The sequence below is a fragment of the Pseudophryne corroboree genome, chromosome 1 (assembly GCF_028390025.1).
Source record: "Pseudophryne corroboree isolate aPseCor3 chromosome 1, aPseCor3.hap2, whole genome shotgun sequence".
NCBI classification, from domain to species: Eukaryota; Metazoa; Chordata; class Amphibia; order Anura; family Myobatrachidae; genus Pseudophryne; species Pseudophryne corroboree.
Genome location: NC_086444.1, coordinates 999,614,997 through 999,634,277, shown reverse-complemented (window position 1 = coordinate 999,634,277; position 19,281 = coordinate 999,614,997). Strand labels below are relative to the sequence as shown.

The 19,281-nt window shown below is 47.8% G+C and overlaps 1 protein-coding gene across 3 annotated transcripts in view; it reads left to right on the top strand.

Moving 5' to 3' along the window:
* The first annotated feature begins 387 nt into the window (after positions 1-387).
* Positions 388-19,281, top strand: part of NEK1 (NIMA related kinase 1) — a 344,019-nt gene continuing 325,125 nt past the window's right edge. For 2 of the 3 annotated variants that reach the window (XM_063920623.1, XM_063920622.1), the window contains exons 1-2: positions 388-666; positions 14,256-14,352. In XM_063920623.1, the coding sequence (XP_063776693.1) occupies positions 550-666; positions 14,256-14,352 (214 nt within the window). In that variant the 5' untranslated portion in view covers positions 388-549. The remainder of the gene's footprint in view (positions 667-14,255; positions 14,353-19,281) is intronic. The other variant, XM_063920624.1, reaches the window with a different exon arrangement.

The following is a 19,281-nucleotide window of genomic DNA, read 5'->3' as shown; positions in this document are numbered from 1 at the left end:
AGCTTTTGGAGGTTGCAACAGGGAGTGGTTGTATAAATACACACAGGCGTGTGAAAAAGGACACATTTGTAGATCTGAAAGTCTCTGGAAACTGTAATCACAGTCTCTAATATAGGAGTAGGCAAGAATGGCAATCCAGTTGCTGTGGAACTACATACCCCAGCATGCACTGCAACAGTTTTAGCATGCCCTACCAGCGAAGCTGGGCCATGGCATGCTGGTATGTGTAGTTGAACGCGTTGTCTGCCTCTGTTCTACTATTACAGTAAGCAAACGACTGTCACTTCTAGTTCCCGACACAGCAAAACATACTCCAGATACCAATATGGCCGCCTGTGCATCAGGCCACCGCTCACCTGTGGAGAAAGCGCACATTTTGCCCATAGATATGGAGACTATTTGACACTGACGTCATGTGTGCGCCGCAGGATGGCGACTTGCTGCTGCCCGGCAACCACTAACATCACCCAGCGGGGCCGCTAATAAGCCGCCAGCCCGGACCGCTGCGCTCTACAGGCACTGACAGCCATGCGGTAGCCGGGGGCCAACATGAACAAGTACATCCAACTCCGTAAGATTGGCGAGGGCTCCTTCGGGAAGGCCATCCTGGTGAAAGCCAAAGAGGATGGCAAGCAGTATGTCATCAAGGAGATCAACATCTCCAAGGTGGGTGCGGGCCGGCGCTTATCCCCTCTCTGACTGTTACTTCTGTGTTGATTTTCCCATTTACAGGGCAATAGCATCAAGCGTGGCCGACGCCCAACACATTCACTTGTACCGTGCATAACTGTGGCTGTACCAAGATAAGATGGATTGTGTGTGTGTAATTTTATTTATACAGCACACATTCTCCAATAGGACCACATGTATGTATGTATGTATGTATGTATGTATGTATGTATATGTAAAAAAATATATATGTGCATTAGTGGCAGGGTTTTGAAATGCAGTAGTGATGTGCTCGGGAATGGCTGCTATAAGGGTAGCATCTAGTAACATACACAACACTGCTATAAGTGCCATGGGTGTGTTCTCTCGGCTTCTAGCATCATCTTAGCAGAAGCACAGACCGTAACCTGACACCATAGGTATTTGCTTATCTGTGCACAAAAATCCACCTCTCCCTTCTGCCATTATTATTGGTAATGATTATGGCCCTCATTCCGAGTTGTTCGCTCGCAAGCTGCTTTTAGCAGTTTTACACACGCTAAGCCGCCGCCTACTGGGAGTGAATCTTAGCTTCTTAAAATTGCGAACGAAAGATTCTCAAAATTGCGAATACACACCTCTTAGCAGTTTCTGAGTAGCTTCAAACTTACTCGGCATCTGCGATCAGTTCAGTGCTTGTCGTTTCTGGTTTGACGTCACAAACACACCCAGCGTTCGCCCAGACACTCCTCCGTTTCTCCAGCCACTCCCGCGTTTTTCCCAGAAACGGTAGCGTTTTTTCGCACACACCCATAAAACGGCCAGTTTCCGCCCAGAAACACCCACTTCCCGTCAATCACATTACGATCACCAGAACGAAGAAAAAACCGTGAGTAAAATTCCTAACTGCATAGCAAATTTACTTGGCGCAGTCGCACTGCGGACATTGCGCATGCGCACTAAGCGGAAAATCGCTGCGATGCGAAAAAATTTACAGAGCGAACAACTCGGAATGAGGGCCTATATTCTAGGTTTCTTTCAAGTCATGAGGACATTTAGTATTCAATAAGGTTATGTATCTTGCTGTTAAACATTGAAGCCATTCAAGTCACTATTCTCCACTTTTGTGGAAATTAACATATTCAAGTCCTGTAGGATTTCTCTTGCGTCCTAGAGGATGCTGGGGACTCCAAAAGGACTATGGGGTATAGACGGGATCCGCAGGAGCTTGGGCACACTAAAAAGACTTAATCTGGGTGTGTACTGGCTCCTCCCTCTATGCCCCTCCTCCAGACCCCAGTTAGACTTTGTGCCCAGGAGTGACTGGATGCACACTAGGGGAGCTCTGCTGAGTTTCTCTAGAAAAGACTTTTGTTAGGTTTTTTATTTTCAGGGAGACCTGCTGGCTACAGGCTCCCTGCAGCGTGGGAGTGAGGGGAGAGAAGCAGACCTACTTCTGTGAGTTTCAAGGCTCTGCTTCTCGGCTACTGGACACCATTAGCTCCAGAGGGTTCGATCACTTGGTGCGCCTAGCTGCTTGTTCCCGTGGCCACGCCGTCACCCCCTCGCAGAAGCCAGAAGTCAGAAGTCGGGTGAGTATGAGAAGATCAGAAGACTTCAGGACGGCAGAAGACTTCAGTAACGGAAGGTAAAGCACAGCGGTAACGCTGTGCTCCATGCTCCCACACACATCACCAATGGTAGTCACTGGGTGCAGGGGGGGGGGGGGGCGCGCGCCGCCCTGGGAGGCGTGTTACTGGAGTTCAGGGCGGCATATTATGGTAGTGGGTGCCTAGGCACCCTTTACAGACCCCCGCCAGCATTTTTAGTTAGTTTGAATTTGGCGGGCCGTGGCCGCCGGGAAGGGGGCGGAGTTTCGTTCCGCTGCTCACACGCGCCATTTTCTCCCTACATGCAGCTGAGGGAGAGACGCTGCCGGGACCTCCACGATTCACAACAAGTAACGGGGGCATCTCCAGAGGGGAGTCGCAGTGGGGTGCTGTTTTTTTTTTTTTATCAAATAGGCAGCACTGGGTACATATATCGTTATACCGATATATGGGCGCTGGGGTGTGAGCTGGCATACTCCCTCTATCTCCTCTTTCTGGGCTGCAGTGTGGGCCTGTCACCTTGCTGGGATGTTGTGTGTGTTGGTACTAAGTGTCGACATGTCTGAGGCTGAATGTTATTCACCAGAGGAGGTTATGGGAGGTGTGGATGCGGGGCTAGAATTGGCACTGTCGACGCAGCCGACACCTGACTTACTAGCACTTCTTCATACAATCAATTCCAATGTAGCTTCTTTATCGAAGAGGTTAGATAAGTCTGAGTCACAGACGCAGGTGTGGAAAAAGTCCATGGAGGAGGCTTTGTCTCAGGTACAGACTCCATCCGGGTCCCATAAGAGGCCATTTACTCAGGTGGGGGATACTGATACCGACGCGGACTCTGATTCCGAGGTCGATTTCACTGAGGCTGCGTTACATCCACGTTTAGTTAAGAGTATTCAGTACATGATTGTGGCTATAAAAGATGTTTTACACATTTCCGATGAACCTGCGGTACAGGAAACAAGGATTTGCTTGCTCAAGGGAAAAAAACCTGAGGTAAAGTTTCCCCCCTCTCATGAAATGAATACTCTTTGTGAAAAGGCTTGGGAGTCGCCGGATAAGAAATGGCAGATTCCCAAGAGGATTTATATGGCGTATCCTTTCCACTCTGATGACAGGGAAAAATGAGAGACATCTCCAACCGTTGATAAAGCTCTATCCCGTTTGTCTAAGAAGGTGGCGCTTCTGTCTCCTGACACGGCAGCTCTCAAGGATCCGGCTGATCGCAAGTTGGAGACGTGTCTGAAGTCCATTTTCGCTAATTCGGGGGCTCTGCTCAGACCCGCTGTGGCATCGGTATGGGTGAGTAGTGCTATTGCTAAATGGGCTGAGAATTTAGCTAGTGACATGGATACTCTTGATAAAGATAATGTCCTTTTAACTCTCGGTTATATTAAGGACGCTGCAGATTACCTAAAGGACGCGGCGAGGGACGTCTGTCTCTTGGGTTCAAGGACCAATGCCATGTCGATATCTGCTAGGAGGGCCCTGTGGATCCATCAATGGAATGCTGATGCCGACTCCAAGAGGTCTATGGAAGCACTACCCTTCAAAGGTACGGTCTTGTTTGGGGACGGCTTGGCGGACCTAGTCTCGATCGCGACTGCGGGTAAGTCTTTTTTCTTCCTTATGTTCCCACACAACAGAAAAAGGCACCACATCAACAAATGCAGTCCTTTCGTCACAATAAATACAGGCGTGGGAAAGGTTCATCTTTCCTCGCCTCAAAGGGTAGAGGACGGGGAAAGAAACTTCCTGCAGCCTCAGGCGCACAGGACCAAAAGTCCTCCCCTGCTGCTACCAAGTCCACCGCATGACGCTGGGGCTTCCCTGGGGGGAGTCCGGACCGGTGGGGGGCCGTCTTCGGATATTCAGTCAGGTCTGGATTCAATCAGACCTGGATCCTTGGGTGTTAGAGATCGTGTCTCAAGGATACAAACTGGAGTTTCGCGAGATGCCCCCTCACCGGTTCTTCATTTCGGCATTACCTGTAGTTCTTCTGGACAGGGAGGTGGTCCGGGCAGCGATTAAAAAATTGTGTCTGCAGAGAGTCATTGTTCCCGTCCCCCGGTCCCAGCGGGGGGAGGGGTTCTACTCGAGCCTCTTTGTGGTGCCGAAACCGGACGGTTCGGTCAGACCAGTACTAAATCTAAAATCCCTCAATCCATACTTGAAAGTTTTCAAGTTCAAGATGGAATCCCTTCGAGCGGTGATTGCCAGCCTGGAGGGGGGGGATTTTATGGCGTCAGTCGACATAAAAGATGCCTACTTACATGTGCCGATATATCCTCCGCATCAGGCTTTCCTCAGGTTTGCGATACAGGATCCTTATTACCAATTTCAGACGTTGCCGTTTGGGCTTTCCACGGCTCCGAGGATTTTCACCAAAGTCATGGTGGAAATGATGGTTCTTCTTCGCAAACAAGGGGTTTCAATTATCCCGTACTTGGACGATCTCCTGATAAAGGTGAGGTCCAAGGAACGGTTGCTGAGAAGTGTAGAGTTGTCACTCTTGGTTCTGCGACAGCACGGTTGGGTGCTCAATTTGCCGAAATCCCAGTTGATTCCGACCACTCGGCTTCCTTTTCTGGGCATGTTTCTGGAAACGGATTTACAAAAGGTATTTCTTCCAGAAGAAAAGGCTCGGGAACTACAGACGATGGTCAGGGAACTTCTGAAGCCGACGAGTGTGTCGATCCATCATTGTACTCGGGTTCTGGTGAAGATGGTTGCGGCGTACGAAGCCATACCATTTGGCAGATTTCACGCCCGGGTGTTTCAGTGGGACTTGCTGAGCAAATGGTCCGGGTCTCACCTACACATTAACCGGAAGATAAGTCTATCTCCCAGAGCCAGAATTTCTCTCCTGTGGTGGCTACAGGGTCATCACCTCCTAGGGGGACGTTGATTCGGTATCCAGGATTGGGTACTTCTGACAACAGATGCAAGTCTCCGGGGCTGGGGTGCAGTCACCCAAGGAAGAAACTTCCAGGGAAAATGGTCGCTCCAGGAAGCCTGTCTCCACATAAATATTCTTGAGTTAAGAGCCATTTACAACGGCGTGCTACAAGCAAGAAGCCTTCTTCAGGGTCGACCAGTTCTGGTACAGTCAGACAACATCACAGCGGTGGCGCATATAAACCGGCAAGGCGGAACGAGGAGCAGAGCGGCAATGGCGGAGGCCACAAAGATCCTTCGCTGGGCGGAACAACACGTGAGCGCACTGTCAGCAGTTTTCCTGCCGGGGGTGGACAACTGGGAAGCAGATTTCCTCAGCAGACACGATCTCCATCCGGGAGAGTGGGCTCTTCACCAAGAGGTTTTTGCAGAAGTGACAAGACGCTGGGGATTTCCGTTGATAGACATGATGGCGTCTCTGCTCACAAGAAGCTCCCGAGGTATTGTTCCAGGTCAAGGGACCCATAAGCCACTGCAGTGGACGCCCTGGTGTCTCCGTGGGTGTTCCAGTCGGTGTATGTGTTCCCTCCACTTCCTCTCATTCCTAAGGTGCTGGGGATCATTCGACGAGCAAGGGTTCAGGCGATTCTCGTCGTTCCAGACTGGCCAAGAAGGGCCTGGTACCCGGATCTTCAGGACTTACTGGTGGAAGATCCGTGGCTGCTTCCTCTAAGAGAGGATCTGTTGTTGCAGGGTCCATGCGTGTTTCCAGACTTACCGCGGCTGCTTTTGGCGGGATGGAGGTTGAGCGCCAGATCTTAGCTCGTAAGGGTATTCCCAGGGAGGTCATTCTAACTCTCATTAAGACTAGGAAGGAGGTTACGGCGAAACACGATCACCGTATTTGGAGGAAGTATGTTTCCTGGTGTGAGGCTAAAAGGGCTCCTGCGGAGGTTTTTCACTTGGGTCGTTTTCTCCACTTTTTACAGGCGGGCGTAGATGCAGGCCTGAATTTGGGTTCCATCAAAGTCCAGATTTCGGCTTTATCTATTTTCTTTCAAAAAGAATTAGCTGCCCTCACGGAGGTTCAGACCTTTGTGAAAGGAATAATGCATATCAATCCTCCGTTTGTGCCTCCTGTAGCTCCATGGGACCTTGATGTCTTACGGTTTCTCATGTCTTCCTGGTTTGAACCTTTGCGTAAGGTTGAGTTGAAGTTTCTCACCTGGAAGGTGGTTATGCTTTTGGCGCTGGCGTCTGCCAGGCGGGTGTCGGAGTTGGCGGCTTTATCTCATAAGAGCCCGTACTTGATTTTTCATTCGGATAGGGTGGAATTGAGGACTCGTCAACAATTTCTACCGAAGGTGGTTTCTTCATTTCACATTAACCAACCTATTGTGGTTCCGGTGGCTACGGAAACGGTGGCGATTCCGAAATCTCTAGATGTTGTAAGAGCGGTGAAAATCTACGTCTCTAGGACGGCTGTTACTAGGAAGACTGAGGCGTTGTTTGTTTTGTATGCTGCCAACAGGATTGGTCATCCTGCTTCAAAACAGACTATTGCACGCTGATTTGTAGTACGATCCAGCAGGCTCATTCTTCGGTCGGACTTCCGGTACCGAAGTCTGTAAAAGCCCATTCTACCAGGAAAGTGGGCTCATCTTGGGCGGCTGCCCGGGGCATTTCGGCGTTACAACTTTGCTGAGCGGCTACTTGGTTGGGTTCTAACACGTTCGCTAAGTTCTATAAGTTTGATACCCTGGCCGATGAGGACCTGGCATTTGCTCAGTCGGTGCTGCAGAGTCGTCCGCACTCTCCCGCCCGTTCTTGAGCTTTGGTATAATCCCCATGGTCCTTTTGGAGTCCCCAGCATCCTCTAGGACGTAAGAGAAAATAGGATTTTGGTACTTAACGATAAATCCTTTTCTCCTAGTCCGTAGAGTATGCTGGGCGCCCGTCCCTGTGCGGACTATTACTTGCAGTGTTTTTTCTTGCTGGTTAATTTAGTTTATACACAGGTTGTGTATTGGTTTGTTGCTGGCATTAATGCATACTGTTATCTGGTTTGAGGTTATTCCGGTTGTACGGTATGTTTATGGTGTGGGCTGGTAGTTTGGTAGCCCTTAGTTAAAACAAAAATCTTTCCTTGAAATGTCCATCTCTCCTGGGCACAGTTCCTATAACTGGGGTCTGGAGGAGGGGCATAGAGGGAGGAGCCAGCTCACACCCAGATTAAGTCTTTTTAGTGTGCCCAAGCTCCTGCGGATGCCGTCTATACCCCATGGTCCTTTTGGAGTCCCCAGCATCCTCTACGGACTAGGAGGAAAGGATTTATCGGTAAGTACCAAAATCCTATTTTTGCATGTCAGGATTATAATGATATGCAATTGTACTCTAGGTACCAAAGACAGCGCTTAGTAATACACAAATTAAAAAATAAAAGTAAAACCGATGTATGTAGACAGGTGGAAAGGATCATCAATATTTATCAGTATTACTAAGCGCTGTCTTTGGTACCTAGAGTACAATTGCATATTGTGTTCAGTTTGGAGTGACGTTCCAATTTTTTTCAGCTGCTAGAGGAGAATAAACTCTGTCAAGCGCGTGGCATACCCACTCTTGTGAGTGAGGTTAAGTTTTTATTTTTTGTTGCAAACAGGATTATAATGATGTTTGAGAATGATGACAATTATTATTATTTTCTCATACGTCTTAGAGGAATCCGCAGGAGACATGGGCACTTTAAGACTTTGAATGGGTGTGAACTGGCTCCTCCCTCTATGCCCCTCCTCCAGACTCCAGTTTTAGAATTGTGCCCAGGCAGACTGGATGCACTACAGGGGAGCTCTACCAAGTTTCTCTGAAAAAGATTTTTGTTAGGTTTTTTATTTTCAGGGAGACTGCTGGCAACAGTCTCCCTGCTTCGTGTAACTTAGTGGAGAGAGGTATGACCTACTTCTAGTGAGTTCAAAGGCTCTGCTTCTGGCTGACAGGACACCATTAGCTCCTGAGGGTGATGATCGCTGGGTCCGCCTAGATGCTCACTCCCGCAGCCTGCCGTCACCCCCTTACAGAGCCAGAAGTCAGAAGACAGGTGAGTAGCAGAAGAAAGAAGACTTCTCTTCAGTGACGGCTTTATGAGGTACCGCGCGGCGGGCGAGACGCTGCGCCATGCTCCCACACAAATCACAGGCACTGCAGGGTGTGCGGGGGCGGGCGCCGCCCTGGGCAGCACAAAATCCTTAATTTGACCTGGCAAGAGAGGACATTAGTGCCTAGGCACTGTCCGAACCCCCGCCAGTATAATTATTTTATTTATTTAGGAGCGGGGAAGCGCGCCATTACGGGCTTCTTCCTCACTCCCTCAGCTCACTGCTCGGCGCTATTTCCTCTCACAAGGCTGCAGAGACGCTGGTCCTCCCTTCCACTGACTGACAAGTATCAGGGTGCAAAACGGGAGGGGGGGGGGGTGCGCAGTACATTTTTGGGGCAATATATTGGCAGAAAAGCGCTAGAACTTCTGAGGCATTATTTAGTGTTTTCAGGGTTGTTGTTTGGCGCTGGGTTGTGAGCTGGCAAATCCTCTCTGTGTCCCTCTAATATACTTTACTGTGGGTCTGTCCCCTTATAAGGCCGGTGTGTCTTTGAGTGTTTGGAACACGTGTGTCGACATGTCTGAGGCTGAGTGCTCTTCCCAGGAGGAGGCTGTATTGGGGACACAGATGAATGTGGGTGAGACCCTGTCGGCACCGCCGACTCCTTACTGGGTGAATGTCTTGAAAGAGGCTTAATAGCCTAGGGGGCTAAAGCACTGGTATAATATACACAGGGACCTGGGTTTGGTCCTCATAGTGTACCCATATATTGATGCGAATATGGCTCGTATCAGTAAGAGGTTAGATAAGTCTGAGTCTCAGACCCAGGCATGGAAAAAAAATCTGTGGAGGATGTGTTATTGCAGGTCCAGGACCCCTAGGGATCACAAAAACGTTTGTTTGCCTAGTTGGTTAACACTGATACCGACACGGACACTGATTCCAGTGTCGACTATAGTGATTCCAGATTAGATACGAAATTGGCAAAGAGCATTCAGTACATGATTGTGGCTATAAAAGATGTATTGCATATCAATGAGGACCCGGTTGTTCCTGATAAACGGGTCTGTATGTATAAAGGAAAGAAACCGGAGGTAACGTTCCTCCCTCTCATGAACTGAACGCTCTATTTAAAAAAGTCTGGGAAAGCCCTGACAGAAAATTTCAAATTCCCAAAAGAATTCCTGTTGCTTATCCTTTCCCACTGAGGACAGGAAAAAGTGGGAGTCACCCCCCATTTTTGGACAAGGCCCTGTCCCAGTTATCTAAAAAGGTGGCTCTGCCGGCACTGGGCACGGCGGCCCTCAAGGACCCAGCAGATCGTAAACAAGAAATTGTCATCTGATATAGATACACTGGATAAGGATAGCATACTCTTGACGCTGAGTTATATCCAGGACGCTGCGGCGTACCTCAGGGAATCTGCAAGAGATGTTGGCCTTTTGTGATCAAAGGCCAAGGCCATGGCGGTCTCGGCTAGGCGATGGAATAAAATGCTGATGCAGACTCCAAGAAAAATAGGGAGTCTCTCCCATACAAAGGTGGTGTCTGGTTTGGGGATGGCCTCGATGATTTGGTGTCTACGGCTACTGCGGGTAAGTCATCCTTTTTTGCCTTATGTCCCTCAACAACAAAAGAAAACGCACCACTATCAGATACAGTCCTTTCGGCTAATAAATACAAAAGAGGGCGAGGCTCTTCCTTCTTTGCTAGTAGAGGAAGGGGAAGAGGTAAAAGTTCACCAGCCTTGTCTGGTTCGCAGCAGCAGAAGTCTTCCCCGGCTTCTGCCAAATCCACCGCATGACGCTGGGGCTCTCGTGCGAGAGTCTAAAACTCTTCAGTCAGTTCTGGGTTCGTTCGGCCTAGACCTGTGGGTTTTACAAATAGTGTCCCAAGGGTACAAACTGGAGTTTCAAGTCGCTCCCCCTCACAGATTTTTTTTAAAATCTGCCTTACCAGTTTCTCCTCCGGAAAGGGAGGTAGTATGCGAGGCTATACAAAAGTTGGGTCAGAATCAAGTCCTTATCCTGGTTCCCCCGTCGCAACAGGGAGAAGGCTTTTATTCCAGCCTTTTCGTGGTCCCGAAGCCGGACGGCTCGGTCAGACCAATCCTAAACCTGAAATCCCTAAATTTCTACCTGAAGAAATTCAAATTTGAGATGGAATCTCTCAGGGCGGTGATCTCCAGTCTGGAGGAATGAGATTTCATGGTTTCAGTAGACATAAAGGATGCCTACTTACATGTTCCCATTTTTCCTCTGCATCAAGCTTACCTGGGATTTGCAATCCAGGATTGTCTTTACCAATTTCAGACGTAGCCGTTTGGTCTATCCACGACTCCGTGGATTTTCACCAAGGTGATGGCGGAAATGATGGTTCTCCTTCGCAAGCAAGGAGTCACTATTATCCCGTACTTGGACGATCTCCTGATAAAGGCGAGATCCAGGGACCAGTTGGTGCAGAACATTGCACTCTTCCTGACTGTTCTTCAACAACATGGTTGGCTCCTAAACTTGCCAAAGTCACAGTTGCTTCCAACGACGAGATTGTCGTTCTTGGGAAAGATTCGGGACACAGAGTTAGAGAGTTTTTCTTCCAGTGGAAAAGGCTCTGAAAATTCAGAGTCGGGTCAAACAAATTCTGAAACCAGCAAGAGTGTCAATACATCCATGCATTCGGTTGCTGGGGAAAATGGTTGCAGCCTACGAGGCCATTCAGTTTGGCAGGTTCCATGCCAGAGTGTTCCAGTGGGACCTGTTGGACAAGTGGTCCGGATCCCACCTACACGTGCACCGGAGGGTAATCCTGGAATCTCACTCCTGTTGTGGCTGAACAGCTCTCACCTCCTAGAGGGGTGCTGGTTCGGGATCCAAGACTGGATCCTAGTAACCACGGATGCAAGCCTCCGAGGCTGGGAAGCAGTCACACGGGGGGAAAACTTCCAAGGAAGATGGTCAAATCAGGAAACTTGTCTCCACATAAACGTTCTGGAGTTAAGGGCCATTTACAACTGCCTTCTACAAGCGGAACATCTTCTTCGAGATCTGCCCATACTGATCAAGTCGGACAATGTAACAGCAGTGGCGTACATAAACTGTCAGGGCAGAACGAAAAACGGAGCGGCGATGGCGGAAGCAACAAGGATTCTCCACTGGGCGGAAAGGCATACAAGCGCTCTGTCAGCGATCTTCATTCCAGGAATGGACAACTGGGAAGCAGACTTCTTCAGCAGGCACGATCTCCATCCAGGAGAGTGGGGCCTCCACCTAGAAGTCTTCGCAGAAGTGACAAGTCGTTGGGGAGTTCCTCAGGTCGATATGATGGCATCTCGTCTCAACAAGAAGCTTCAGAGATATTGTTCCAGGTCGAGAGACCTTCAAGCAATAGCAGTGGTTGCACTGGGGACACCATGAGTGTTTCAGTCGGTGTATGTATTCCCTCCACTTCCTCTTATTCCAAAAGTTCTAAAGATCATAAGAAGAACGAGGGTTCGAGCGATTCTCATTGTCCCAGACTGGCCAAGGAGAGCTTGGTATCCAGATCTTCAGGAATTACTCATAGGAGATCCCTGTCTTCTTCCTCTGCACGAGGACCTATTACAGCAGGGGCCGTGCGTGTATCAAGACTTGCTGCGTTTGATGGCATGGCGGTTGAGCGCCAAATCCTAGCCCGTAAAGGTATTCCCAGTGAAGTCATTCCCACACTTATTCAGGCCAGGAAAGGGGTAACGTGTAAACATTACCACCGTATTTGGAGAAAATATGTTTCATGGTATGAATCCAAAAAGGCTCCTATGGAGGAGTTTCAGCTAGGACGGTTTCTCCATTTTCTGCGAGCAGGTGTGGATGCGGGCCTAAAATTAGGCTCAATTAAGGTGCAGATTTCAGCCTTATGGGTGTTCTTTCAGAAACAATTGGCCTCTCTTCCAAAGGTCAGAATTTCGTGAAAGGCGTATTGCACATCCAATTTAAGTGGTCATTCTGTTGGCCTTGGCATCCGCGAGGCGGGTGTCTGCGTTAGCGGCCTTGTCTCACAAGAGCCTTATTTGATCTTCCATGAAGATAGGGCAGAGTTGAGGACATGTCAACAATTCCTTCCGAAGGTGGTTTCCTCTTTCCACATGAACCAACCTGTTGTGGTACATGTGGCTACTGACGTCTTCGTTGAGTCAAAGTATCTGGATGTGGTCAGAGCTTTGACAATCTATGTCGCCGGAACGGCTCAGATTAGGAAAACAGAGGCTCTGTTTGTCCTGTATGCTCCCAACAAGATTGGGTGTCCTGCTTCCAAGCAGACCATTGCGCGCTGGTTCTGTGGTACGATTCAGCAGGCGCATTCCACGGCAGGATTTACCGTTACCGAAGTCGGTGAAGGCCCATTCTACTAGGAAGGTGGGCTCATCCTGGGCGACTGCCCGGGGGGTCTCGGCATTACAGCTTTGCCGAGCAGCTACTTGGTCGGGTTAAAACACTTTTGCTAAGTTTTACATGTTTGATACCCTGGCCGATGATGACCTCAAGTTTGGTCAATTGGTGCTGCAGAGTCGTCCGCACTCTCCCGCCCATTCTAGAGCTTTGGTATAACCCCATGGTTCTAATGGTGATCCCAGCATCCTCTAGGACGTATGAGAAAATAGGATTTTAATACCTACCGGTAAATCCTTTTCTCTTAGTCCGTAGAGGATGCTGGGCGCCCGTCCCAGTGCGTACTGTATCTGCAGTTATAAGTTGTGGTTTCACACTTGTTGTGTTACCTTATTGTAAGCTTGTTGCTGAAATTGTTCATGTCTGTTGACATGTGTTTCGTTGAATGCCATGTTGTACGGCATGCTTCAGGTGTGAGCTGGTATGAATCTCACCTTAGTTTAACAATAAATCCTTTTCTCGAAATGTCCGTCTCCCTGGGCACAGTTCCTATAACTGGAGTCTGGAGGAGGGGCATAGAGGGAGGAGCCAGTTCACACCCTTTCAAAGTCTTAAACTGCCCATGTCTCCTGCGGATCCCGTCTATACCCCATGGTTCTAATGGTGACCCCAGCATCCTCTGCGGACTAAGAGAAAAGGATTTACCGGTAGGTATTAAAATCCTATTTTTTTGCTTGAAGGTTATGTCCATTCTCGTATAGTGATCCAGTTTCTCACTCCGGTAAATTGATCAGAATAGCTGAAAAAAACAAAAACAATCAATACTCACAATTGGTTTTCTAGCTGAATTGTTTCATACTTGCCAGTGAGACTCCTGAATTTTTGGGGAGTTTTCCTGGTATGCCAACTGCCAGGATCCTACCCACTTCCCCATTGAGCGCTCTGGGGGGCTTGATGATGTGATTTGTTGCAAAATTTCTTAATTATGGTCCTACCCACAGTGTGCTGTAATGCCGTGAAACATGACACAGCAGGGGACTAGGCCAGAGGATCCCAAACGCATTCCTCAAGGCACCCTAACGGTCCAGGTTTTAAATGTATTGATGCTTGGTCACAGGTGACTTTATTAGCCCCTAAGTCAATTTGATTTAACCATCTGTGCTGAGCCATGGATATACCTAAATCCTGGACTGTTGGGGTGCCTTGAGGGCCGTGTTTGGGAACCTCTGGACTAGGCCATTGCGATGATGCTGTTGATCACACCCTCTGCTCCTCCCTCTTGGCCCTCCTCTATGTGATCTGTATTTTGGAATGTCGGCAGGTAAGATTGTTTTTGTTCCCCTGCAGAGGCTGTTTGAAAGGACTAACTTTGACTGTGTTTGTACCCTTTATGGTAGTTGCACATTACCAGTGTGTGTGTATATACTGTACGTACACCTGTTTTTTTCTGTGTGTGTTCTTAGGCTTTTACATAGCACTCAGTGTAAATGCTCTGTCAAACGATATGTTGGCTTAGGCGTTATTGTTACTCTTACTATTTATACGCTGTATAGATGTCAGTTTGGCACCAGTTCTAGAATCTGTGTGCTGGTTTCATCCAGCCTCTTCCTCTATTGATCAATGCACTATATTTCTTTAAGATGTCCAACAAAGAGAGGGAGGAATCCAGAAGAGAAGTTGCTGTGTTGGCGAACATGAAGCATCCAAATATCGTCCAGTACAAAGAATCCTTTGAAGGTCTGCTATTCTGTGAACTGCCGCAGCGCGATATGCTGAATATTTTCTGCGCTGTAATTAGCTGCAGAAAGTGTGATTTTATATCTAAACTGTTTTGAATGGGGAAGTGTAATTTTGATGATATTTATTTCTGACTGCATGTCTGTTTACTGTCTCCTGCTATTTACTGGAACAGTCTCACTTTCATATGTTAAGTGTACATTTACCCCATGTGACTTCCATAGGAATAAATACATTTCTATTAAAATGTATTTGTTTAATATCATTTGTGCCTATAATGACAGCAGGTATGGTTAATGCCTTTGCTACAGATGCAAAGTGGGACTTTTCTTTGTTATATACATCAAAACAGTAAGGGCCTAACGGGGAGAAAACAAGCTGAACCTCTCCCCACAGATACTGATTACAGATGGGGGAGGACGCACAGCAGTGACTATGTGAAGCTACAGATCCTGGCCTCCATCCTGGCATCTGTTTGAAATACGTGAGCCCCCTCTTTCAAACTAGTTTCCACCTTTAGACATTAATGTCTGGTGTCCCTTCTGGATCAGTATGAATATCCGGCGCTTGGGATCCCGGCGCTCGTAATACCGACGCTGTCATCCCGATTGTTAGTAATCCGACAGGGTTGAGTAAGAGGTGTCCCGCCTCTCCCCTAACTCTGACCCTCCCTCCCCGCAGCCTACAGTAAGTAGGGCGACATGGTTTCTAGGTCGACATGAGGCTTTTGAAAAAAAAAAAAAAAAAAAAAAAGTGTTGTTTTCTTTATAGAGTGACTGGGAACCCCAATTAGTGCACCGTGTCCCCTCGCATGACTCGCTGCGCTCGGCACAGGTTACCGTTCCCAATTATAGTCCACGTGGATCGTAAAGTATGAAAGTGAAAAAAAAATGTGAAAAACTCATGTCGACCTTTTGTCATGTCGACCTAGTACATGTTGACCTAGAAACCATGTCGACCTACTTACTGTTGACCAATAGTGGTTGACCTAGACATTGTCGACCTAAGTCTTGTCGAGTTAGAGACCGGATCCCACCATGGAAGTTGTAAAGCTAAACAGCATACTATGCTGGCTCTATATTAATAAATTACATACAATTCAGGGCTGAACAAAACCCAGGAGCTAATCATCCAGTGCGCCTAAACATATCTGCTGGACCCTGACTTTTGCCAGTCTTTTCTGTTGATGACACTTGGTGCGCATGTTCTTTGGATTTGTCATTTGTACCCGGTTCTTACTGAAGCTGGCTGTCCTTTACTAAATTGGCCTTCATTTGTATATTTGTTCATTTTTTTTTTCTTTTAGAAATTTGCTTGCAAGTCATGTTTGATTGACTGTTAGTAATTTTCAGTCCACTTCTCTAAATGGTGAAATGTGTTTATTCTGTGTGTGTGAAGGAGGCGGTATCTAATTAGCCGTGATAAATTATAACACTTGTAGGTGCGAAAAGTTGTCTGCAATAACTTCCCTCCATAGGGTTTATCGCAAATTTCTCTTCACCATCTCTGAGCAGAGGATAAGTAGTGCAAAATCCATATTATAGGTAAAAAAAAAAAAAAATAGTCTGAATTGGATTCAGAACCCCTGGGACGCCCCCCCTGAATCACTAATTAGGTACTTAGAAGTTTTTAATTATTTTTAATTGGCCAATAATGACGTCAGTTTTGGGGTCCAAAAATGCAAAGTGATGGAAATTGGGGTACAAGGTATGGGACATATATATTGGGGCGCTTTATGAGTGGGAGAAGTGTTTTTAGGCTTGCATGTGTGAGTAATCGGTCTGTTTCCACTGTTTATTTTTTTTAAGTCCCCTAAAATGACCCATATATGTTCTTATACCCATTTTTATGTATCCCAAATGAGAGCACTTATTTTGCAGAAGGTTTTTTTTTTAAAATATATATATATATATATATATATATATATATATATATATATATATATATATATAATATCTATGCAGTAACCCCGGCACTCACTTAATCCACGGCGGGATATATCTTGCTCCTGTGCCTTCCCCGTCCGGGGGTCTCCCTCCGGTGTATGCAACCAAGGAAAAAAGAGGCGGCACTCGGAGTCTGGATAATCAAAGTGTATTCATAAAAAGTGGCATCAACGTTTCGGGGACCAGTTCCCCTTCTTCTTTGAAGAAGGGGAACTGGTCCCCGAAACGTTGATGCCACTTTTTATGAATACACTTTGATTATCCAGACTCCGAGTGCCGACTCTTTTTTCCTTGGTTATATATATATATATAATATATATATTTTAATAGTTTCTCTGACGTCCTAGTGGATGCTGGGGACTCCGTCAGGACCATGGGGATATAGCGGCTCCGCAGGAGACAGGGCACAATAATAAAAGCTTTAGAATCAGGTGGTGTGCACTGGCTCCTCCCCCTATGACCCTCCTCCAAGCCTCAGTTAGATTTTTGTGCCCGACGAGAAGGGTGCAATCTAGGTGGCTCTCCTGAGCTGCTTAGAATAAAAGTTTAAGTTAGGTTTTTTATTTTCAGTGAGTCCTGCTGGCAACAGGCTCACTGCTACGAGGGACTTAGGGGAGAGAAGAAAACTCACCTGCGTGCAGGATGGATTTGCTTCTTAGGCTACTGGACACCATTAGCTCCAGAGGGAGTCGGAACACAGGTCTCACCCTGGGGTTCGTCCCGGAGCCGTGCCGCCGACCCCCCTTACAGATGCCGAAGTTGAAGAGGTCCAGAAACAGGCGGCAGAAGACTTTCAGTCTTCATAAGGTAGCGCACAGCACTGCAGCTGTGCGCCATTGTTGTCAGCACACTTCACCAACAGTCACCAACTGTCACTGAGGGTGCAGGGCGCTGGGGGGGGCGCCCTGGGCAGCAATGTATAATACCTTTTTATGGCTAAAATACATCACATATAGCCCTTGAGGCTATATGGAGGTATTTAACCCCTGCCAGATCTCACAAACTCCGGGAGAAGAGCCCGCCGAAAAGGGGGCGGGGCCTATTCTCCTCAGCACACGGCGCCATTTTCCTGCTCAGCTCTGCTGTGAGGAAGGCTCCCAGGCTCTCCCCTGCACTGCACTACAGAAACAGGGTTAAAACAGAGAGGGGGGGCACTTATTTGGCGATATGATTACATATATAAAAATGCTATAAGGGAAAACACTTGTATAAGGGGTTGTCCCTGTATAATTATAGCGTTTTTGGTGTGTGCTGGCAAACTCTCCCTCTGTCTCCCCAAAGGGCTAGTGGGGTCCTGTCCTCTGTCAGAGCATTCCCTGTGTGTGTGCTGTGTGTCGGTACGTGTGTGTCGACATGTAGGAGGACGATGTTGGTGAGGAGGCGGAGCAAATTGCCTGTATTGGTGATGTCACTCTCTAGGGAGTCGACACTGGAATGGATGGCTTATTTAGGAATTACGTGATAATGTCAACACGCTGCAAGGTCGGTTGACGACATGAGACGGCCGGCAAACAAATTAGTACCTGTCCAGGCGTCTCAGACACCGTCAGGGGCTTGTAAAAACGCCCATTTACCTCAGTCGGTCGACACAGACACGGACACTGACTCCAGTGTCGACGGTGAAGAAACAAACGTATTTTCCTTTAGGGCCACACGTTTCATGTTAAGGGCAATGAAGGAGGTGTTACATATTTCTGATACTACAAGTACCACAAATAAGGGTATTATGTAGGGTGTGAATAAACTACTTGTAGTTTTTCCTGAATCAGATAAATTAAATGAAGTGTGTGATGATACGTGGGTTTCCTCCGATAGAAAATTATTGGCGGTATACCCTTTCCCGCCAGAAGTTAGGGCGAGTTGGGAAACACACCTTAGGGTGAATAAGGCGCTCACACGCTTATAAAAACAAGTGGCGTTACCGTCTCCAGATACGGCAGCCCTCAAGGAGCCAGCTGATAGGAAGCTGAAAAATATCCTAAAAGTATATACACATATACTGGTGTTATACTACGACCAGCAATCGCCTCAGCCTGGATGTGCAGCGCTGAGGGGGCTTGGTCGGATTTCCTGACTGAAAATATTGATACCCTTGACAGGGACAAGATTTTATTGACTATAGAGCATTTTAAGGATGCATTTCTATATATGCGAGATGCGCAGAGGGATATTTGCATTCTGGCATCAAGAGTAAATGTGATGTCCATATCTGCCAGACGACAGTGGTCAGGTGATGCAGATTCCAGACGGCACATGGAAGTATTGCCGTATAAAGGGGCGGTCCATCGGACCTGGTGGCCATGGCAACAGCTGAAAAATCCACCTTTTGTTACCCCAAGTCACATCTCAGCAGAAAAGGACACAGTCTTTTCAGTCTCAGTCCTTTCGTCCCCATAAGGGCAGGCGGGCAAAAGGGCCAGTCATATCTGCCCAGGGGTAGAGGAAAGGGAAGAAGACTGCAGCAGGCAGCCCATCACCAGGAACAGAAGCCCTCCACAGCTTCTGCCAAGTCCGCAGCATGACGCTGGGGCCGTACAAGCGGACTCAGGTGCGGTAGGGGGTCATCTCAAGAGTTTCAGCACGCAGTGGGCTCACTCACAAGTGGACTCCTGGATCCTACACGTAGTATCCCAGGTGTACATTGGAAATTCGAGACGTCTCCCCCTCACAAGTTCCTGAAGTCTGCTTTACCAACGTCTCCCTCCGACAGGGAGGCAGTATTGGGAACAATTCACAGGCTGTATTCCCAGCAGGTGATAATCAAAGTACCCCTTCTACAACAAGGGAAGGGGTATTATTCCACACTATATTGTGGTACTGAAGCCAGACGGCTAGGTGAGATCTGAAATATTTGAACACTTACATACAAGCGTTCAAATCAAGATGGAGTCACTCAGAGCAGTGATAGCGAACCAGGAAGAAGGGGACGATATGGTGTCACTGGATATCAGGGACGCTTACCTACATGTCCAAATTTGCCCTT